This window comes from Haemaphysalis longicornis, unplaced genomic scaffold (assembly GCF_048455015.1).
Source record: "Haemaphysalis longicornis isolate Haplotype H1 unplaced genomic scaffold, Haemaphysalis longicornis Haplotype H1 scaffold_12, whole genome shotgun sequence".
In the NCBI taxonomy this organism is placed as follows: domain Eukaryota; kingdom Metazoa; phylum Arthropoda; class Arachnida; order Ixodida; family Ixodidae; genus Haemaphysalis; species Haemaphysalis longicornis.
Genome location: NW_027526225.1, coordinates 78,788,858 through 78,812,502, shown reverse-complemented (window position 1 = coordinate 78,812,502; position 23,645 = coordinate 78,788,858). Strand labels below are relative to the sequence as shown.

The window sequence follows — 23,645 nt, the reverse complement described above, 5'->3', positions numbered from 1 at the left end:
GCCTTGGAATCAACGTTGGGGGCGACTAACATTAGTCGAAGCACTTGCCGGTCACATCGCATGTGCTCGAGGTGTGTTGGGCACTGATGATGGCTGCTGGTGTATCAACATACAAGGTATTGCTGTCTTGTGTTTTGTGCGGCGGTGGTTTATGGACCTTTCGAGGGTATGTGCCGCTTAAAGGAGCTTAGTAGGCAATGCCCACTCTTCCGGTCCTTGTCGTCTGGCTTGGAGGAGTTCGCGTGATTGTCGAAGCACGTGAATATCTAAACGCGAAGAAATAACATCTTGATGACGCATTTTCAGGCAATGTGTATACTCAAGCCATGAGTAAGTTCTCTAATTCATCTCTGAGAGAAGTAAAATCGGGAAAAAAAAAAGAAAGATTATTTTAAATTGCAGCTTTCCACCCGCAAGAATGGGCGTGAATTTACGGCAAAGTTCCGTTTTTCCCCCGCATTGCACACTGCATTACACTGGCCTTCAGGCAGTGTTGGGATGCGACCCACTAGTTACGTGCCATGCACTTTTGCTGACAACAGGCCAGGCTGCGGACGTGATGCATTGTATATTCCTTTGCACACATTGCACAGCTGCAGTCAAGTGCACGTTGTTTCTCGTAATCTGAACTCTTGGCAGATAGGCAGAATGGAATTGGCGAAGGGGGAAACAGATCAAGTGGAATTCTGTTGTCAAGTCTGCAACCTTGCAAGATGTGTACCTTGGCAGTGCAGACATGCGGTGCAGTATGAGCAGTCAAACGTGGTGCTTCAGTGCGGAGTAGCTGGTCATCTGCGGTGGAACACACCAGTGGACTTTGATAGACACGCCAACTTTACTGGGTTCCGCAGATGTAGCATACTTCGTTTCATCGTACATAGCATGCAACACAGTAGAAGTAGCGGAAGCAGTTTGCAGCCAAAAATCCGACTCGCGCTTTGGCTCAGTGGTTCGAGGCATGCAGGGGTGGGGGGTGTAGAACATATTTGAACGATCAAGGTCCAAACGCAGCCTGGGATTTCTTTTTAGAGCAGTGCTAACAGGTAATAAAATAAAAGTGCAGGAAAGAGAATGCTGCCTGCATGGTTGAAGGGAACTGGTGACACCAGATGTGTCGCCTCAAAGCTCAGCAGTGCTAGTCTCCGCACTGGTTCGATGGGGGGGAAAAAAGACTCATTGGAGAATAAAAGAGGGAAGGGAAATAGAAGCAAAAAAGACTTCATTGGTGGAACACTGCGTGGTGCCATCTCTGAATTGCTGCTTTAACAGGTGCTGCAAGTAGAATACTAAAGGATATTCCAGGAGTGAGCGTACATAAACTTGTTTGACTCAAATAACACTAATAAAATCCTGAGTATTATAATTTAGTTCACACTATTGGCGATTCTATTGTTGCGAGCTGCCTTGTGTGCTTCTTTTCTCGTCACAAGCGCCCTGTTACGCCCTCCACCCTTGGCAGTGTTGCATGCTATGTATGAAACAGAGTATAGTAAGGTTGCAGCTTGAAGGCAAACACCTGCCACGTCGTCTGACTTGGACCGCAGCCACCATGGGCTATGGGCTGATATTAGGCTCAATGGAGCAGATCTCTGTACCTCATCAACTGTTCTTCTTGTTCTCCTTCTTCTTCTGCTCACTACTCCCACTCCCCCTTTTCTGTGCTGCTTCTAAACCGTGGGATAAAAGGGGATCAGTTTGACAAGAAGCAGGGTAGGTGGTGCCCGTTCTTTTGCTGTCCTTCTTCACTTTCCCTCTTTGAAGTGTTTCATCGCATGTTGTGCTCGTGCGATGTATTTGTGTCGTCTTGTTGGGCTGGGCACGATGTGAGGAGCTGTTGTCACTTGAAAACGGAACCTTTTCAGGTTTTACCTCTGTTTGCTTTTTTTTTTTTTTTTTTTTTGTAGTATGCTTTGCTTTCTATTCCTTCCGTTTGTTCCATGTCCTTTGTTCAGAAAACCTTTACAGTAATCTCTGTTGGTGTTCCTTTCCTGCAATTGTGCCATTGCATAAGCTAGGCAGTGCATATGAGAAGGTTAAGCTCTAGGAGCTCATGTTAGTTTGTAATGTGTGTTTATTTTTGCATAGCCACTATTGTTTGATAAAAACATGCTTGTAGGGCAGTAAGAGTGTGTATGTAGGTAGCCCTTGTCATTTATGTACTTGCCAGCAGAGTTTATTGCTTTGTACTATTAAATAAGAGCCCAGCTTGTAATAATTGCACAGGCTCTTTAACGGTCTTGGCTTTTCAAGTGGTCTTTCTTTCTTACGTTTTTTTTTTGTAGCTGAAGTTTCCTTTAACCAAAAAGAAGAGTGTGTGTACTGTGTTGGTTGCATATAATGTCAGTAATAGTGATTTAACATGTTTCTGTTCTGTTTTTAAATGTAGTAGTATTTATGTGGCTGCAGTGCGCATTCGTGCAGGGAGTTCCCAGAGGGAACGCCTGTGTGCCCCGTGCTGTTCGCTTGCCATTTGTTTAGGCACACGGCGCACTTAAGCCTGCATTTCCAATCGGAGGGGCCCCAGTTGCTAACGTAGCACCCCCGTGGCCTTGCAGGGCTGCCCCTGGGCGGCTTTGCCCTGTCGCCGTCGTCTCAGGCTACGGCTCTGGGCATGGCTGGAATCCGGCTGCCCGGACAAGCCACCACCAGCTGTGTACTGCTGGTGTCCAACCTCAACGAGCAGGTACGGCCCTTATTCTCGTTTGGGCGTGTCTTTTGCCCTTTTCTTTCGCCTTTGGCCCGTTTTTCGTTTGGTGGTGGCGGCGGCGGGCTTATGCTATTGCGCTTTGGCCTGCGCCTCTTTTTTGTCTTGAGCATGCGGCTTCGCTTTCTTCCTTCCTTCCCTGCTTCCTCTCTCGGTGTGCTTTGCTCTTCCCTGCTGATAGTCATGGGGGGGTGCGAGTTTCTCTTCTGCCTGTCGCAGCAGCTGCTTCATTGATCGGAGCCGACGGGAGGACTTGAGAAATGTTTTTTGTGTGTGTTAACTACTGCGCAGTCATGACTGCCCTGTTGAATTGGGCTGTACTAGCTGCGGGTTTTGTGTTTTAGAATGGAGCCATCAGAAGAGGGCGAGAGGAGTGGCGTAATTGTTGTTGTTTGTAGGGTAACTTTTTTCTTCTTCGGTAGCTTTCAATGCATAAAATGAGAGCCTTGTTTATCCTAATGCTTTTGAAATCGTGGTGTGTGGCATAGTTGGGACACGGTGCCCGCTCTTGCCTTGGTGTGCGTAGTAGACAGGCCATAACCGAAGTTGGCCTCCCGAAAAGGGAGAGCGTGAGCTCTTGTTTGTCGAGAGTGGGATATAAGGAAAGTGGGTAAATGTGGCTATGGAATTAGTATAAATGCAGCTTAGCAAAGCACTACTGGGCTTTCCATGTTTTGAAGGCACCGTTACTGTACTGTGTTGTTACAAAGCATTGTGCCGTGTGGCTGGCCACCGCCATTCCTGTGAAGAGCTATTGGCACATATTAAAATTTGAGCATTCTGCTGGCAAGTGGTTACTAGTTAAATTTATAGATGTCATAATGGCTGAATAACCCATTTGCGTTCTCAGTTTTTAAAAAAATCTGTCATCTTCCCTTAGAGCATGTGTGTTTGAACACAGCAGCAACAGATAAAACCAGCTCTTTCCAGCTTGGTTTTTCTGTGGGTTTTTTTTTTCCCAACATTGCTGAGAGTCAAAGTTGCAGCAGGGTCTGAGTAAATTTTGCATTCCTACTTATGGTGCACTCACGGTTCTAAAGATATGCAGTGCTATTGGGATGGGCCTTGTGCCTCATTAGGGCAGCAGTTATGGTTTTCATTGCCGAGACGTTTAGCGGGCAAGAGTTTTTGGCGCAGAACAGATGGAAAGAACTCTCACCATTTTCTGGAGTGCTGTGGCCAGACATTGCACATAAATGTTAATCTTTGAAGTCGGATTACATTAGCGGTACTTGCAGCTTGACGTTGTTTGGCACGTCGTAAAGTGCACTGCTAGAGCTACCAAATGTTAGGCCTAACAAAAGGTTTTTGCACATTGTGTCAAGCTCAACGTTCCAACGTTAGGCTTAACAATAGGTTTTTGCACATTGTGTTAACCTCAACGTTGGGCTACCTAACGTTAACCCAACCAACGGCGAACACGAAAATATGAATCAGAACACGCAAATAGCGCGATTTCTTTCTGTGCAAGTGAAATTCTGGCCTGGCTTTATTACAGTTTGTTTAACAAAGATTGAAAACGCGGCTTTCCAAATGTACCACTGGGGAGCCTTTATTTTATCTCTCTTGTCCATTATCCCTGATTTTGCGTGTTCTGGCTCATATTTTCGTGTTCTTATTTCATTTGTTCATGACTGTACCCACAGAGCAGCACATGCTCGCAGAGTTCCGTTGGGCAACGCTCTGTCAAGTATTTCCCATTTTCTGCGAGTTCCAAAACTTGCACAATGTTGCCAATGCAGCACTTGAAGCATACGTGGCACTAACTTGGCTCAACGTTTCTTCATAACGTGAATTGGCCCCACATTTTTTTTTTTACTTCTGACGTTACATTGGGGCGTTACTGTGTTTTCTTATCTTTAACTCGCTGTTCTGTTTGTGCTATTATCTTCTGCTCTTAATTTTCAGCGACGTATGCTGTCCATTTTCTCTGGCCTCCCCAATCAATCTTTAATTCCCACCCATTAATCTAAGCTTTCTTTTCATTTGTAGAATACTGCTGATCTCCTTCGTCATACTTTCCCTGTATTTTTTTTTAATTTTTGTACTGTTCATGGCTTTGTTTGTGCCCCAAGCTTCTCCACAACAGGATAGGTCTTTCAACATTGGCACATTTCTTGACAGAGCTTGCACCATCTACCCGTCTGCCTTTTTTAAGTGTAGAACACTTTAGGGGCTGGCTTGTCATTGTAGCTCAGTTGCTGGACCCAAGTAGAGCCACACTGCATTCTGTCGTAGCGGCATCCCACAGGGGCTTCGGAAGCCAAGCGGTTTATATAGTTGTAAGTGTTCGAAACTTGTAAACGGCTGGCGCTTGCCGCACATCTCCCTGTTCTTTAGCGCAAAGAAAGCTGCAGGTACATACGTAATTAACCAGCCGCGCCCATGTTCATTTAGTTAGGAGCGCGGGTTGAGTAGGTTTTCACGATAGTGAGCAAAAAAAAAAAAAAAAAGGCAGGGCAACGCCGGCACGTGCGAGAGGAAAAACAAGCACAAAAAGAACAGAACTCCCGCTGGCGCAGTTTCAGGTAGGGGGCACGCGAGCACTGCGAAGGCGGGAAATTTCAATTGCGTTGGGTGGCAGCAGTGAGCGGATAATGGGGCTACAGCCCATTGTGGCGAATCGCGGCTCTACACTTCCGACAGCTTTCACATTGAGTGGAACTGCTTTGATTTTTTTCTTTGATTTCCTTTTGCATTGCTGAGGAGAAACCTTCCTAGCCGGTTAGCTTGTTGCTGAAGCAGGCTGAAAAATGCGTTGCCCCAGCACAACAATGCTGCTGCTTTTTTTTCCCCCGGCCAGCTTCTGTTGAGCGCATGTGGGGGATTTTGTGCACTGCTTTTCGCTGCCTTCTCTCTGCTCGTCGCAACAAGTGGCGTACCATCTTAATTGCACTTTATGGGAATGCGGGATTACGTCGCTCTGCTCTCAACGAAAGTTCTGTGGCATCTTCGTGCGAAAGTGGGGTTGAAATTGTCAAAAACTGCGTTTTGCAGGACGCAGATACCGTTGGTTTATCGCTGCACACCATCGGTGCGTACTGTTGGTTCAGTGCCACGTTCTCCCCGTGTTCCCATTAACCGAGGTTACAATGGTACCTGTGTTTTGTTAGGACCCCTTGCGGAGCAGATCGTTGCCTTACTTGGGGCACTGTTTGCTCATTTGTCTAGTGTGGTATTAGCTGCGTATCTGAGCTTCGAAACGACAAGAGTCTAGTGTTTGTTGGGACTGCGTTGTGAAAATCAGCAGCCCTCGCTTATTCCTTATTTATAAGCTTATTTCTAAACCAGCCGTCCCTTGGTGACTGCTATGGGATCATGTGAATTTGCAATGGAAGTTCGCTAACATGTACCTGCGTTGCTGTTCTTGCGACGCCTCGTGTAAGAATACGTACGGTTAACACAAGTAGTGCACACCATCCATTAGATGTCACCTAGTCAGTTTAGCGAAACAGCGGGCATTGCCAAGTTTTACAAAGGAGGTGGAGTTAGGAGTTAGTCTGCATTTATAGTTGATAAATGGGCCTGAAGTGGCTGAAAACCTTGGGGAAACTAGGCATGCGACTAAATACCGAGCGCTGAATGAGTGTGTACGAGTTATTCTTGCAACTTTCTCCAGTGTCCTGTGAACTGGTGTAGTTCAGAAGGCAAGTGACCTGTTTGCGCAGTCTGCCTGCCAGAGTACTGTAACTGTCCCGTTATAGGCCTCAGTGGCAATAAAGGGTACGCCTAAAAAACAGGGGTGGCTGGGGGAGGTATAGTAGGGGATGCCTTGTTTTCTTTTCTTTTGGAAGTTTTTTGCAAGTTTGCCTGTTTGGTAAGATGGGCATCATCAGAAGGGGAGAAGGGGACCACTCTTCCTTTGACTCTCTGCCGTTTGCCAGGGTTACGTTACTTTGAAGGATGCTGAATGGGCCAGATGTATCGACACCTCTTGTTTGAGCGTAGCCTTTGGGCGGCTCTTAGTGGAGCTGCGGGAGGGTTGAAAAGGTGGCACTTGGCGCTACAGAACAAAACGTGCCCGTTAAACAAAGCCTGATGCATCATTACCGATTCCTATTGCTTCCTATGTTCTTGACCACGCATTCTTTTCAGTAGGTTCAAGACATTTCTCACATTGCGCTAATTGTGGCAGTGTTTCGTCACTCACAGTATGAGGCTCATCAGCATGCATGTGTGTTTGAACTTGTGCGTGGTGTGACTTTTGGTGAGAAGTGAATGCACCGCGATTGATTACCTGTGACGTGCCTGGTGGCCTTGTGCTGCGGGCATTTCTGTGAGGCCGGTAGGTGCCTCTGTGAGGGCTGGTTGCCATTGACCTGTGCTCAAGGTACTGGTTGTCGCAGCCGCGGCAAGGTGTGTGTCCTTGGAAGAGTAAGTGTGTAACTTTGTAGAGGGTTTTTTTTTTGTTTGTTTGTTTGTTTGTTTTTGGTACAATTACCAGTGTTTAGCCTGATTGTATTCTAGTGTGCCCTCGCTAGTTGACACACAGCATAACCGACAACATATTCTAGGCTTTACTGTGCTCTTGGAGCTGCGAGGTTTACTTGTAGCAATCTCTGTCTGGAGGACATCTTGTCTGTTCTCGCTGTGCCGGCCGGGCTTTCGGCCTTGATCTCAATCTGCACGCTGCACCATCTACTGCATGCTCCTCAGTTCACTGCTGCTGCCACTGGCTGTCGCTTTGCTGCTGCTGCTGCTGCTGCTGCTGATGCTGATGCCGCCACCGTTTTGCCATGACTGTTTTACCTCTTATTATTCATTAGGGCCTTTCTTTGTTTCATTTTTATTCTCTCTACTTTCTTTTGTGCTCAGCGTTTGTTTGGTTTTTATGCTTTTTCCAGTATTTGACCTGTTGTTTTGTTTCTTTTTTTTCTTTCCGATCTCTCTGCTGTCTCTTTCTCACTGTTTCTCTCTCTCTCTCTCTCTCTCTCTCTCTCTCTCTCTCTCTCTCTCTCTCTCTCTGTTCCCGTCCCCTCCCTGCCATTTCCCAAACTCCGTCTGACCACACTGCAACCCTTTGCCTCCCTACTGAACGTGCTGCTTGTCACCCTCTCCCCGCTACCGCTTTTCCCCTACCTGTGTTCCCTACGGCCGTCACCTCTTGTGTGCTCCACGCATTCCCTATGTCTCTCCCCCATCCCCCGCAACCCATTCCTTCCATCTTCCTTTTGTGGCTCTTTCCTGTCTCGTGCATTTCCCCATACCTATTGCGGCCCTTTCTCTTGTAATGTTTAACCACTCCCTTTTTGCTATTCTTCCCCCATCCCCCGCAACCCATTCCTTCCATCTTCCTTTTGTGGCTCTTTCCTGTCTCGTGCATTTCCCCATACCTATTGCGGCCTTTTCTCTTGTAATGTTTAACCACTCCCTTTTTGCTATCCCCATCTTCTGGTCCCTCCCTGAATTTTCAACATTCCCTATTTTTTGCCATATTTCCCTACGTTTTCCCTTTTCCTGCACCCCTACCTACCCTCTTGTCCTGCGTGCCGCAACTTCCTATTGTTCTCCGTCGCCCTCCCCGCCTCTCTCACCCTCATCTTCATCTTCCTTTTTCTCTCTGCTTCCTCTTTCTCTCTCTCTCTCCTCTTCTCTCTTCTACCTGTATACTACATAAAAAAAAAACACCCCGCCCACTGCCTCCTGTGGCTGTCGTGTGGACGAAATCTGCCTTCTCTCTTGTGGTGGGGACGACCACCCACCCTCCGGCCACCACCACCACCGACCACCACCACCACCCACCATTCCCCCTCCGTCCGTGTGGGTGCCTCCACACCCTCTTCTGCTGCTGTGGCCGGACACTCTTCTCCTCCTCCTCCGTTTTATAGATGGTCACGCCAGACGCTCTCTTTACCCTTTTTGGTACGTTCTACCCCTTTTTTTTCTCTCACCTCCGCTCTCTGGTCTCGACTTTTTTGTGTTTCGCTCGCGGTTTTCTTTTTTTTCCTACCCTCGCCTTTGTTTTTTCCCTTGCGCAGCTTTAGCCAGTTATGTTTTTCTTTTTTTTTTCTCCCGTTTTTTTTTTTCTTTCGCTGCTGCGGGGGCGTGTGCGTCATCTTGTCACGACTACACGCGCACGCACACACACGTACACACTTGCACACGTCTGCCAGCCTGTGGCGACCTTTGTTGGGCTGCTCTGGGTTGCTCGCCACCCTTGCCCCCCCTTTTTTTGCTTCGTTTTATTTTGGCTGGATTCATTTCGTTGCGTAAACTTCTGTTGTCGCCCCCTTTTTTCTTTTTGTTGGGATTCGTGGGCTTGTGCTGTGTGTGTGTGCGTGCGTGTATGTTGTCTCTTCTTTCAGTACTCCGTGACGCTAGTAAGCACGGGAGACGAATTTTCTTTTGCCTATCTGTTGTGCACACACAACAATTCTTCAAAGCCCAGGCAGGCTTGCCTTTCCTTTCAAAAGTTCTTAGCAAGGGACTTGCCTCACCAAGTTTAAAAGCAGCCACATTTAGGCCTGGCATTTCTGATTACAGTAGCAGGGTTGTAAGTAACTGCAGTGTGGAGATAAAAAGCTAATGTTAGTGAGTTCGCTGGTGCAAGCTACACCCACTACAAAATGAGGTTGAGAACGGGTTGTTAGCTATTGTAAGAGGGGCAAGGCTAAAAACTGGTATGGAAACAAGCATGTTGTTATTTGTTCTAATAACTAATTGGTTCTAATTTCAGAGCCAGTGAACATACCATGCATGTCCATGGAAATTCCGGATTTAACACTTGTGTTCATGTATTGGGACATCCGAAATTGGATGTATTTCGAATTTTCAGTACAAATGTATAGAATCACAGATGTTTTATTAACTAGAAACAGCATATGTTCCTACATCAAATACTACACCTTGCAACACCAGCGCATTGCCAAGCAGACAAGTATGCACAAACATGGTAAACTTGCTTCACACGTTTAGTTGGCGGTTCTCAATTCTTATATACCTTTCCTCAAAGAAATCATCATTGGAGTCGGTGAGGGTCTTCAAAAAAGTCACAAAAATTAGGCTTACAGAAGAAACATAAGCGCAAAAGATGGGACGAAGGAACACAGTGTGACAGACGAGCACCAACTTCGAACTGAATTTTTATTTGAAGAAATAAAGGTTTATATACATGGGAAAAGGAATTACACCACATGCAATTGGGTAGTGATGATTTTCCTTTTGCATCAAAAAGGCTACGGAGAGCTAATGCACTACTCGCCAGCCCTTTGGATATCAAAATCTTCATTCATCTACCCGTCAGGGTTGTCACTGGAATGTGCAAGAAGCTGTATCATTCAGAATCTGCTTGCACTTGTAGCGCTTGCAATGGTGCGCCAAATGTCCGCCAGCATTGTTATTAACAGCCTTGTTGTGTTCTCGTGCCCTTTCCATCAAAGCTCCTGTTGCTTTAGTAACGTACAGATGATACTTTCAATATACATCTTTTCTATTTTCACTTTTATATTCAATTTGCGCAGTTGTTTTGATGCATCACGGTAACTACGTTCATGGGTGGTTTGCAAGGACTGAGGCTTGGGCATGTTGGTTCATGACTAAAAGAAGGGGAACAGCGCAAATTTGACAGACACGAGAAGGAGGAGACGACACGCACAGCGCTGTGCGTGTCGTCTCCTCCTTCTCGTGTCTGTCAAATTTGCGCTGTTCCCCTTCTTTTAGTCATGGGTGGTTGTTTTTTGGACATCCGGAAATGTTCAAAGGACATCCACTGTACATCCGCAAATGTACATCTAAACATGGATGGACAGTGGATGCAGAGTGGCCATTCAAACTTGGCAATAGATGTCCGGCTGTCTTTCGGATGTTCCACGGTTGTCCGTCGTTGCTTGGGCTAGATAATCTAAACCAAGGCGTTTGTTCCGTAAAAGTCCATCAAAATTTTCAGTGCTCAAATGCTTTTAATCGGAAACTATGGGCACTTGGTGCATGATTTGCAATACACATCTTGGGAACTCTTTGATCGAGTGTTTGTGTCAACGTGAGCCACTGTCGTCAACATGGAGCCGCACATGCTCATTATGTTAAGTGCTGTGCATCTGCAGATAAGCACATTGGTCGCACTTTTACAAGTGACAGATTGTTGAACCAATATTAACATTATAATATGGATAATAGGATGAAATCTGCCATCTGACGCAGCGCGCACCCCTTGCTCTCAAAATAGAGGCACCCTTTAGTTCGCGCGTACGTGATAAACACAACTGTAGTATATATAGCAGTAGTTGATATACAATATAATAAATATTTTCTGTCCCTTAGTAATATTCAGAGTCCTTGCTGCTTTGACTGTATATCATGAGCACATTTATAGTGAACCCTGACAGGGACTGGAAAATAGTTCGTTGTAATTGATCGTCCAATTGGGAAATTCCCACTGTGTGCAAAAACACAATTGCATAAATTTGTTTTGTTCAGCATAACCAGTACCAAAAGTGTGTGCTTGCTACGTCTGGGTTCGGCTAGGTAGCACTGCTCAAGAAAGTTTATTGGGGCGAACTTGAGCTCCGAAGAAAAAAAAACTAGCGAAGCGTGCACTAAGTCGCGCAAGGCTTCCGAGGAAAGGGTCAGACAGGCTGAGTTGAATGGCAGAGTCCTTGTTGAATGGCACGTTGTTTGGTCTGTGTGTATTTATCTCGGGGCATAGTCCTTTCTAGGAATATCCAACCAGCTGAGGAGTATTTTAAATGAAATCAGAACTAATGTAAGGGAAAGACATGTTAGTCCCCCTGTCAAGGACAGTATCCGGGCAGGGCATAGATGGGTAAGACAGCACCGAATGAGGCAACAAATAGAAGCCATTAAGAAAATCCAAATCAAGCCAAGGTAACAGCGCCCATCGGCTGGATTTGGCAAACGTGTGTTTATACTGTAATGGCATCTATAGGCAACTTACCCTGGGCAGTGGGCCACTTTTGGCAGCCAGTGGGTTAACGTAGCAGTAGTAGTAGTAGTGCGTAGCATGAATGTGGCTGCTTTGTTAGAATGCAGGTATTTCTTTATTTGTTAGATCAAAATTGGGTACTGTAAATGCAGCTTGTGTATTGCTGCTTTTTAAGTTGCATTGCCTGCAAGGTCTGCCTGGGGCTTTATTTTCACCTGCCTTTCTGGCTTTTTTTTTCTTCGATGCTCGAGCTTTTGTTAACAAGCTGTAGCAAGGTGCGCTAACCCAAAATGCATTTACAGAGAAGTCCATTAGTGTAATGCTTTGCTGAGTTTGATTTTTATCTCTTTGCATTCAGCAGCGCCGTGCTTTCTAGTCAGGCTAGAACTGTGCCCATGCCATGGCATACCACAAAGGGTGCCTAGTTACAAGAGAGGTGTGAGAGCCATACAGGTATTAAACTCTTCCTGTGCACCAGTTGTTAAACCAGGGGGCTGTGCTCCAGTGTTCTGAAATTGCTGTGGAAGTGTAGTTGAGCAAGACAGCTTGTGAGTAGTGTTGATGTTTTTGTAGTATTGTGTGAAGCGATCTAGTGTGGCTGCCTTAAAGTGCAAACAAACTGTATACACGCCTAGCAGCTCCCATTAAGGGGTCATTTAGCTCTATGTGCTGGCACGCGTATTAGTTTGCTCAAGACTTTGGCTTGCAGCAACACTGGACCATTCACTAATGGGACCTCCCTTGCCAGGCAGCATAAGGCTCTGAACATGGCTCTCGGCAGCGGTAGCCTTGTGGAGGCAATGTGCTAAAGCATCTGTATAGTCTTCATCAAAAGTACCAAGGCTAAACACTATATATGGGAAGGTACACATAACTATGCAATCCTAGTGCCAAGGTTGCAAATTTCGAATCATTCGTTGTATTCAGCAGTTTCGTTAAATTTCTGAAAGGGAAGGTACACATAGCTATGCAATCCTAGTGCCAAGGTTGCAAATTTCGAATCATTCGTTGTATTCAGCAGTTTCGTTAAATTTCTGAAAGGTTCATTTGCACGTGCCTTCTTTTTAGCCGCTTCTGGTGGAAGAAACGTCATTGGTTCATTTTTCCGCTGGTGTTTGACTTAAAGTTGGGTGAGAGGGCCAATACCTGGAAACTTTTGATGAAGGCTCAGCAGTATGTTCAGTGTGTTAAGGGCCCCCAGTTTCTGGAATGCTTCAAGCTGCTGTTTCTCTAATCCCTGTTAGAGTGGGAAACAATTGGGGAGTTAGTGTCCTGAGCAAACTTTGAGGCCATCACTAAGAAATAAAATGCTGACACAATGTATGGCCACATGGGCAGCCCTGCATGTATTTTTAAATTGAAGTCCCCTGTGGTTTGTGTTCAGCTTAGCTGCACCTGGCAGCATTGGTTGTACAACGTGCAACGATTTGAGATGCAGTCTTGTTCGTGCCTGTAAGAGGAGAGTGTTTATAGCAGAATAGTGGCTGTTATAAGAGAAGCAACGGCAGTTTCTTCACGTTCTTTATTCGCTGTGTGTGCAGTCCGAATACAGTGGGTGTTGGCGTGCCCAGCAAGAGAGGAAGGTTTGAATTGGCGAGCTTCTTGTCATTAGGGGAGATGTGGAGCTGGGCCCGGCAGGGTAGCAGTGGCAGTCAGTGTTATGCTCCTCCTGCCCCTTAGGTGTGTACGGCGACGTGATCAGGGTCAAGATCCTCTTTAACAAGAAGGACAGCGCCCTCATCCAGATGGCCGAGCCCCAGCAGGCGCAACTGGGTAAGTAAGTGGGAGTGGTAGACTCTTTGGCAGCACAACTGTGTTGCAAAGTGGGCACCCCTCAAGGACCCCCCCTCTCTCCCCTACTTTTCACACAGCCCTGAGCCACCTGGACAAGATCAAGGTGTATGGGAAGCCCGTGCGGGTGACGCCCTCCAAGCACCACATAGTGCAGCTGCCCAAGGACGGACAGCCCGACGCGGGCCTCACCAAGGACTACATCAACTCGCCCCTGCACCGCTTCAAGAAGCCCGGCTCCAAGAACTACCAGAACATCTACCCGCCCTCGGCCACTCTCCACCTCTCCAACATCCCGTGAGTAGGAGGAGGCTTTCCCCCTCATTTTCTCCGTTTCCTCCTCTGGCTATTCGCCCCCTGACACCCTTTTTTCTTCCCCGTGCAGGCCCACAGTGTCTGAAGAACAGATCCGGGAGGCATTTGCGGCAACGGGCGGAGCAGTCATGGCATTCAAGTTCTTCCCGTGAGTTCGGGCCTTGTTTCGCAAGGGGTGAAAGAAAACAGGGACCGCACGACCTTGTCTCCCTTGTCATTTGGCCAGTGCCTTTTGCATTTAAGTCACTCACTGCAGAAAGTGTTGGCGCGTGTAAAACTCCTTGGCTTTTCTGCCGACATGGAAAGGGCTGTGCCACCTTACGCTGGCCTTGTAGTTGCCTATGTGCCACTACTCGCTCAAGTCTGCTATTGGTGACAGAAGTAGCATTGAGGGGTTCACCGCATGGGTCATTGAGGGAAATAGGTTATTTGCGTAAAGATACTGGGGTGGTTATCTTTCTGTCATTGTGGGTAGCAGGGTTCCTGTGGCGAGGGATATCTTGCACTAAACCACCTGCGTTGACTCCTTTTCCCACCCCTAGGAAAGACAGGAAGATGGCACTCATCCAGATGGGCACGGTTGAAGAAGCAGTCACTGCCCTCATCGTAAGTCTCTTCCTTCTTCATTGAGCACCCTTTCAGCGGCACTTCTTTTTCCCAGCGTATAGTGGCTTTCTATCACCTTGCATTCACCTTTCTTCTTTCCTAAATAATCGACTGTGATGTGAAGCTGGTGTGTGCATATGTGTCACACTTATCTTAACGAGCTGCGACGCCTATACAGCCTATACCTGGTTATAGCCTATACCTGGTTATATCGAACTCACAAAAAAAAAATAGATCTGTTGTTTGATATAGGGGATTATTCGATACAAGCAAGCTAACGAATTAGACGTCATAACACTTCTTTTGGTGAAACTGCCTTAGTTTCGCATGAAATAGTCCTGTATCTTCTGCTTGAACAACCCCGCTGCCTGAGACAGTACGCACTTCTCAACACTGTTAAGAGTCGGAGCAACTAGGTCTGCAACCGATCACACTGGAGAAGCAGCGCTGGGCTGGTGTGAGTGTACCAACCACTTTGGAGGTTGTGGGCAAAGCATCGTCATTGAATTCCTTGTTGCGCCCACTTTCACTTGCGCTCGATACAATGTCGACGATAGTCTTGCAAACTCTCCCGTGGTGGTGGCACCATCATCCACTCTAACAAACTCGCCGGCCGTTTTTATCCGGCATTGGCTTCCGGAAATTCCGACAGCTCGCTTCACACTCCGGCAACACTGAAGCAATTAAGGGTGGTTTCTTTGGCATAACATCTGCCCAAAACCTACTTCAACAAGGTGTTCGCGGAAATCTCGTGTGACGGGAACGTCCGACTTCTCACAAAATTCGACTCTATTTACAATTGCCAGCTTCACTGCAAAAGGCAAATTCGGCTGCTTTGCGCTAGCTAGAAGCACTAAATAAGCCTTTATTTGGTGACACTAGCGCTAGCCACCAAAGCTACACTTTAGAAGAAAGCCCTCAAAGTGCAAAAACCACGCAAACTCAAAAAAAAAAAAAAAAAAAAAAAACACAAGCATGGTGAGTGGGCAGGATCATTTTTTGCATGGGGGTTGTCGACGGCACGTCCTACACAGCGCTGCAGTGGCGCGCGCAGTCACAATATGGAGATCGGGGAGGAGGGTGAAAAGCCGCAGCGTGCCCGTGAGTGGCCGGGCTAAACCACTTTTAGGGTTGTGCCGGTGGACTTTCTCCTCTGCCCCGAAGAGGAAGCCAATTTGGTGGGCACTGGGAGTTCTGTTCAATATACGCGTGATTTTGCTATATATTCTTACTGTAAATGTACCATGTACAGAAATAGTTCGACATGAAGGATAATTTGATGTAAACAGGTTTGATATAGTTGAGTTGATATAGCACGCACTTTAAGGAATGGACACTTTGTGCATGAGCCTGTTGCTGTATTTCATGCCTTTGTCGATTCGCCAAGGGGAGGAACTAACCCCCAACTTCTCTTCTTCTGCCCAGAAAATGCACAACTACCAGCTGAGCGATTCCAATCACCTGCGGGTCTCCTTCTCCAAGTCGACAATCTGAGCCTGCGTGCGAGCCACCGCCCCCTGCCGGCCCCTCTTGGTGATGCGGAAGAGGGGAGGGGGGGATCATCACCTCGCACGCACTGAGCCTGGCCAGGACGGGGAGGAAGAAGAGGAGGGAGACCGACGGGAGAAAGAGGAGGCAAGAGCGGCAGCAGCAGCACTACGCTGGGTCCCAAGACTGAGCATCCGAGGACAAGGGGACGTTGCAAGGGGCACCCTCCCCCTTTTGGGGGGACATTGTGATGTTTTCGCGCTTGCGCATTGTGGTCGTGATGGCATCGAATGACGGGGCATCATCATATGCGGCAGGGTAATCCGCACGAAAAGATAAACTCTCAGCACCATTAATTCTGTCAGCGTTTCGTGATTTTTTTTTTTTTTTTTTTCCCACTTTTTTTTTCTGCTGTTGCTTTCCAAATTTGGAGCAGGGAGAGTTGTTAGGAACGGCTGGGCCTAACAAACAGTGAAGCAGAGGCAGTTTTGCGCTTTGCGAGAGACGGAACTGCACCTTCCTCTTGTGGCACCACCAGCCCCCTTCGAATGCTCCGCAAGGGACCCCTCTGTTTCCTCTCATTTTCATCATCCGCCCATTGTTGGCAACAGGAATGGTGTCTGCTGCAGGTCTGCGGGCTACCTTTCCTCTGCCTGTGCTCTCTCTCCCCCCCACTTTTTTTTTTTTAACTGCATTGAGGATTTTAAAATTAGAATCGTGAGTTGTTCCTACCCCATTCATTGTCAGTGCTTGCTGTTACCCCTCTATCCAGCACTCCTCTTGATTCCTTGGTCTCTCGCTCCTCTCCTCCTCCCCCTCTTCACTCAAAAGTTGTGCACTTCACAATCAGCCATGCTTTACAGACTAGGAAAAAAAAAAAAAAGACTGCCTGCCCTGCTTGGAAGTTTTATATCGCGAGGTTCTGGATTTTGGCACAACTCATGAGCTGCCGAGTTCATGCATCTCGCCATTCAGGGGACAGTTAAGAACTGCGTCCAAAAATGTGCAGCATTGCAGGCACTGCTTCGTCAGAGATGCTCGTTCCAAAATGCACATGCCAAACTTGAGCTTGATCGAACCTTGACCATCTGTGACGTTATTCTCTGCCAACTAGCCTAGCTAGCTGTACGCATTCTAACCTGAATGCGTGTGATTTTTTTCTTTTTTCCGGGTGCATGTAGGCTAATGCACTTTTTCTTTCTTCCAAGCCATTTTCCCCGCCAATGTGGCTGGTCTGTTTCCCTTTGGTCGCAACCTTCGCGATTTCTTTGTTTTTACGAAACCTGCTTGGCTCGGGCAGTGGATTTGTTGGCGGCTTGGCATGGCTTGCCTCTGGATCCTCGGTGCACAGGATGTGTTCCGTGTTGTTGTGGTACCCAATTGAGAAAGTGCGGGAGCTAAACTTCTGCTCGCACCCTATCTTTCTACTTTTGTTATCTGCGAGATTTGGTTCGAGTGCGAATAGTGCAAAACTGCCTCACCAAAACTCTTGTGGGACCCTGATTTTCGATTTCTTTGCTGGTGTTTTTTTTTTTTTCGTATTTTAAAAACCTTCAAGACTCGCTGCTGCTAAGGTATTAGAGTTGGTGTCATTTTCCTTTTCTCTAATGTTTTTATTTACTTACCTTTTCTCCGCCCTTGTAGCAGTTGCTACAGCGTTTTTATCCTAAGTTTTCTTCATATAGGCCAATAAAAAGAGCTATTGCTGTTTAGTTTTGTGCCCAACCTTAAACCTTTTTGCTACAGAACCTTGATTTCAGTGCCTTGTATTTTTTTCTTATCCTTATTGCTTTCTTGTGTATCCCTAATAACTTAGCCAAGAGTCTGAACCCACCTTGCCTGGGTGCTTTTTTTCTCCTCTGCTTTGGCTGTCCATAGGTTCTGCACACTTTTTTTTTTTTTTTTTTTCGTTTTGCGCTTTTAGTTTGTTTTGGGGGGGACGCACTATTAACAGTCCCAAAATGTAGCCCCCCTCCCCCCAATTAAATAGGTTGTGGCTGGTTGTTCAACCTTGGGGAAGTTGTGCAGTTCCTTACTCTTTCTGGCATCTTTGTTCTGTCTTCTTGCCTTTTCATCTGCGCAGTCCTAGCATTCTTTTTTCTGCTTTTCTTACTAGTCTTGTAACTTGTTTTCTCCCACTCAAACTCCTCCTCATTCTCTTGCCGTGCCTTATTAACTCCTGTGCTCCCAGGGACCAATTCTATTCGAAAGTAGTTTGCTCTTTTCTTTAGATTTATGTTCTTCCCATTTCTTGAATATTCCTTACTTTTTTTGTGTGCTTCTTGCTATGACATGTTTGGGGTATACGTGTGCTGTTCAGTTCAAAAATCAGCCGCAAAAATTTTGCTGTTCTCTGAATCATCCTTTGCTATGTTCATTTGTTGGTAGCCCTTACTTGCGTTTAATTCGGCTTCTTGGCCCACGAGTAGCTCTCATTTGGCACACCACCTCAACTCTGGTGCAGAGTATGCTTTGTAAAGATACTTTGACGGACAGAAAGCTCGTTGTGTTAAAAAGAAAAGCATCGAAGACAGTAAACAACCTTGCAGTGTACCGCAAATCTTCCAGCATTCCAAGCTCAAGTTTTTCCCCACAGTGCTGTTCTTTTAAAATGGCTGCAGTATGCTTTTTTTTTTTTTAATGGGGGTGTGGGGAGGGAAGCTTGCCTCCTCGCAAAGTGCATTGTCTTGTGACCACCTGTTTTTTCCCCCTATGTAGTCCCATTCCCAAAGTGGTTATACTTTTTTCTCCCTCCCTGTTTTTCACTACCCTAGTAACTTTGGTGGTTGTGTTTATGTAACCTTTTTATTCATACTTGCCCCTTCCCATGCCACTGTGCCTAGGCAGATCTGACTTGGAACAAAACATCCTTGCGTCATAGGTTTTTTTTATTTGCCCCCGCCCTCTGACATCATTTTGTTTTTGGCCGTTTGGCATCATTGCCTCATGTTTTTGCAAATCCTGGGAGGATTTTTTTTTTTTTACGGAGATGAAGTGGAGCATTGTGGTGAATAAACATGTTTGATCCCCTCTTTTTAAAAAGCTGCGGCTAAGGTCATGTTTTTGTTTCGTTTGTGCACTTTTGTTCAGTTGTCCTTTTTTTTTTTTTTTTTTTTTCACAGCACAGGGTTGGGTGCACTGTTTGGTGAATGATGCAGAGCTTGTTGAAGCGCGAGATTTTTACAAATTTGGATAGTTCCTCCCGAAAGAAAAAAAAAGTCTACCGAGCACTAGTTACAACTCCACACTGCTGGCATTGTATATTGAACCTTCGCAATTGGGGTCACTTGCTGTAATGCATTGATATTGAATCAACATGCAACATTCACGGGCAACAAATTCATTTCAAGTTTAGGTGCGGCAACTTTATATCTGTTGATGGACAGACCAGTGGGCTGTTGCTGCACTGAGGGACCTACATTGCTTTAAGTTTGAGTCTTCGTTGGCTGAAGGGAATGAAGGGAGAAGGTAATTGGGCCCTGTTGTCTGTTAAGGGAGGCATCGGCAGAGCTGAAATGACAGCAGTAGCTGTGATGATGATTCAAGGAACCTGTTCACACCATTCTGAACACCTGTCGATTGTGCCGGTTAAAACTTTCTGAATTTGACTGCTGTGACAATGTAACACTAAGAGTGCTGCATGCACCCATCTATAACTGCTGTGTAAAAGGGAAGTTTGCTCAGACCTGAGGGAGGGCTGGGGTTATACTCAGCAGTTGCATTGTGGGGAAAGTTTGTCCCCAGAACGTCTCTCTTGGTCCCTGCTCTGGCTAGTCTCGGTTTGGGGACGTTACTGCTGCTTTCGACCAAGGTTCAGTGAGGGGCTCTTTGCTAATCGGCCGCGTGTTGGTGTTTTGTGGCGCTCGTGTCGATTGTGCATTTTAATGGTGGGAAGGAAACTAGACGTTGCTGCTTGACCTTCATGAAGCACTTTGACCTGTGTTTTGACACATCTATGGGCAGTTTTTCAGAGGAGGCAGTGGCCCTCGTTTGGTACAGGGATTGTGACAAGTACAGTTCAGTTCTTTTGAACTTGACGATGTGGCCACTGGTCTATGGCTCTCGCTGTGTTGGCGCTCATGTAGGGCCCTTTAGCTCAATGATGATGTTTGGAGAGGAAATAGGTCTTAACTCGCAGTTTTAAATTTGACACACTACCTTTTTCTTCCAAATTGTATTCACTTGGTGTTGCCGTTTGCAGAATTGCATCAAAAGAGTAAAAAGGACCGGTGAAAGTGGAGGTCCTTGAGGAACACCCTGTTATTTCAATGATTGCTCACCGATTTGCAGGCCGAGCTGCTCGGTAACACAGTGCAGTCATAGGGCAAGAACTGAAGAGCAAAAGGAAATACACAGCAAATATAAGTTGCTTGCAGCCAAAGCTCTTTGGGGAGACTTGTTCTATTATTCAGGCTTGTCTTTTCAATTAGCTTGGTTGTGATTGGCTCAGTATTTCTGCAGCCTTGTTATTCTCGTGCTGTTTGTGTATTGTGCTGCAATCTTGTACGCCCTTTGTTTTTCATCATGCAGCAACGGGTTCAACGCAAGTGGTTCGTTCTTCTTGCTGCTGTTAAAAATGTAATCGTTCATCAGAGCTCGTAAGGTGGAGGCTAGTTTGTACTGAGCGGCACTTCATGTGTGCCGTTCGCCTGTGGAGACCAGTTCGCGCATGCGCGAAGGAGCTTGGCTAGAAGCGCACACAATTCCGAGAGGTGTGATACATCACGTAGTGTAGACAACCAGAAGCCACGAACAAGACCACTCGCTTGCTATGCCCGGCTGTTTAGTCTTATAAGCGCCGTTACCTCGTCTGTGGTCACTCTGACACCGTGGGTTTTGCTTCCATCAGTCGGTATTCTTTGCGGTGCATCGTCTGTAGCCTGCCTTTTACAATATCTCTTGATGCACAAAAGGTCATTACACAGGGTGTCTATTAAACATTCATTTCTGTTATGCTAAGCAACTCTAGAATGAAGCAACTGCACAGACATCACCAGCTAAGAAACACATGGTCTGCTTAAGTAAGAATTGCAATGTGAAAGTGGCGACTTGGGTTGCCTGCGGTATGGACAACTTGTTATGGAAACGTAAAACGAGACACTGGACTACGAATGGTTTATGTGCAGACTGCCTGCTGACTTGTTAGTATATCGACCTGGAAGAGTGTTTGAATTCGTTCGACGACGTACGATTGAGGTGATGTCGCGCGCTCTGGAACTGTCTTCAATTGCAACTTTGCCGTGCCTTGTTAACAAGTTGGCCTGTTCCAAAGCGCTAATTTCTTTGAGGTGACATGCTCCTTTTTTCCCCCTCTAATTACCATTAAGGCACACCGTTACAGCAGCAGTAGCACTAGCTTTTGCATCCTCTTGTTTTTACTCAACCAGCCAAGTCGGAGTTTTTGCACCACATATCACTGCACGCGACGAGCGAACAACTCAAAAATCCCTTGCCCTACTTCCCAAGTCAGTAAACCCTGTTATATACATACGCCCATATTATCACTATACCATGTACACCTGCGTGCAAGACGCGTGTCTATATTTTCTATGGAGATTCCCTAGCGTCTGTACGCAACGCTGGAAAAAGTAAAAAAAAAATGTTTGCCAGCTTTGGTGGTGGTCTGTATAGCTTTCTGACTTCATAGCCTGTCACTTTCTCTCTCCTCTTCTGAAAAATCTTTCATAATGGCTGCGTTCTTGTGAAGCTTTGCTCTACATCTGCAACTTGAGGCTGCTTGGCAAGCCTTTCCTGACCTTTGACCCTAAAGCTGGTGTTTGCTGTAAAGGAAGGCCGTAACCGAATTACATTTGTGTCTCAAAGGCACAGGCGGTGTCTTTTGTAAGCGGAATGTCGTGAACGGTGCACCTCTTGCTTCTGGGGACAGTTGTGTTTTGTTAGTGTTCTAAATCTAGACCATGGGCATTTTAAATACGAGATATTGAATAGCTTGCTGATTGCACGTGTTTCGGCACCTATGGCTGCACAGGCCTGGTAAAAATCCACTGGTCAGCAGCAGTGTCTTCAGTACCAAAACTATGAAAAGGTACCCTTTCAAGGTATAAGAAGGAATACTTTAGTGGTGCCATAAATGTTAGAGACTCAATCCATGCACCTTGGGCACTATTAGCACATGAAAATTCAGTGTAGGCACAGCAACAGCTACTTGTCTACATTTGGTGGCAGCTTGCATTTCAACTAGCACCACTTGTGCTGCCTAATTGATTGTGAAGAGATTGCAGGGGCTTGTTTTAAATGCCGGATCATTATCGTTTCTTTTCAAGCATATTTGTGGTATGGCAGCATAGGGAAGCACATAGGAACGTCTGTTGCACTAGAATACCATCCCAATCGTTTTGAACTGTCAGTGTTTTTTGGTTGCAAAAACCTTATAGACTACACTTGGGAGGTGGGAGTGTGTTGGGTGAGATGGGGACATCAAGCACTTTTTCAGTTTTCAGCAGTATCGGTCTTTTGAACACTTTCTTATTCACGGTGAAATCAAAGTACACATCAGTGAAGTCTGGGCTACATTGCCTTCTGTCAGAAGTCTGTCTAGCACCTGCCTATTCTACTGTGCCCCTACTCTTTCCTGTTCGTTTATCTCAAAAGAACTTTCGCTGTCAAATGCTGTTTCTTTGGGTTCTCGCTGTATTGTGTGCTTCTATTTTTTCCCCTTTTTTCGAACTGTGGTCCTTTTTTGGGGATCTAATATTGCTTTCAACACAATCTGACCTTTTTTCTGAGCAGCACAAAACTGTTTCGCATTCCCGTAATTTTGGTTATTCCAATTTTTGGTACGCCCAAGCTAGCCAATTAAAGATGACTTAGAGATTAGTGTGTGCGAGAAATTGTTCATTTGAGTGCACAATTTTGCGGTAGCTTGTAATATTGCTATACGATAGAAGTGGTGTGTTCACTTAAAATATTTACATTTCATTTCTTTGGTTGCGCAGATTATTATTGGCCTCCACATGGAAACTGTAAAGACCTAACATTGTGAAGCTGTGAATGGCTTGATCTGTTGCCAGTATTCTTTTACCATTTGGTTTTGTGCTGCTCAGAGTGCGGTATACTTTTTATTTTTCATTCTATTTTGTTTGTTGCTTATTTCTTGAAACTCTTTTCTGTTTCGTTTTTTCTGATCTTTTTCGCTGCAATTTCCTCCTGTGCTGTTCTTTCGCATACTATATGCGTCCTGTGTATTTCACTACTAGCATCACTATGGCTATTGTGGGGAAGGGTGTTTAATGGAACCTGTATGTGTACATATATATTACTTCTTACATCATATCTCCTTTTTTCTTGGCTCTGTACCTCTTCTCTTTTATTACTTCTGTGGTGGGTTATATTAAACGAGAAAAAAAGTCTTGTATTCTCAAAGCTGTCTCTTTCTCTGCCTGTTTTCTCCCACATTCTGCTTATTCTGACTGGCACTACTCTTGGTCATTCTTAGCTAAACTAGTTGGCTGCTGCATATTAATACCTGCAAAGGTGACTTGTTGGGGTGACTTACTTGCCCATGAGCAAGTTCAGGTACTTGCAGCGTGAGTGTAGGGGCCGTCAAAAGAAAATGGACCATGACTTCGTTGATTTGCGTGTATTCGTCCTCTGTTGGGAATTGTCTGCTTTGTACTTAGCAGCAGCCCTTCCTAATTGACGATGCCCCTCTAAACGTAAGACTGCTTGTTATTTGGACTTGCCGATCTGAAGGCGTCTTAGAGAGCTTAAAGTCGGTCAGCTAGAAAAAATGAAGGCAACTCACACTAATGCGCAAGACTGGGTAGCAAAGCTGTATGCAACCTTCACGACCATCACGAAGGATTAAGTCCACGATTGCAGTTGATTTGCTTCGTCCTT

General features: G+C 46.0%; 1 protein-coding gene across 10 annotated transcripts in view; it reads left to right on the top strand.

Annotated features, from left to right (window-relative positions):
• Positions 1–23,168, top strand: part of Heph (polypyrimidine tract-binding protein 1 heph) — a 157,494-nt gene extending 134,326 nt beyond the window's left edge. For all 10 annotated transcript variants that reach the window (XM_077693529.1, XM_077693522.1, XM_077693521.1 and 7 more), the window contains 7 exons: positions 2,556–2,683; positions 8,533–8,566; positions 13,266–13,358; positions 13,457–13,673; positions 13,762–13,839; positions 14,234–14,297; positions 15,723–23,168. In XM_077693529.1, coding sequence (XP_077549655.1) covers positions 2,556–2,683; positions 8,533–8,566; positions 13,266–13,358; positions 13,457–13,673; positions 13,762–13,839; positions 14,234–14,297; positions 15,723–15,791 — 683 coding nt within the window. In that variant the 3' untranslated portion in view covers positions 15,792–23,168. The remainder of the gene's footprint in view (positions 1–2,555; positions 2,684–8,532; positions 8,567–13,265; positions 13,359–13,456; positions 13,674–13,761; positions 13,840–14,233; positions 14,298–15,722) is intronic.
• The last annotated feature ends 477 nt before the right edge of the window (positions 23,169–23,645 follow it).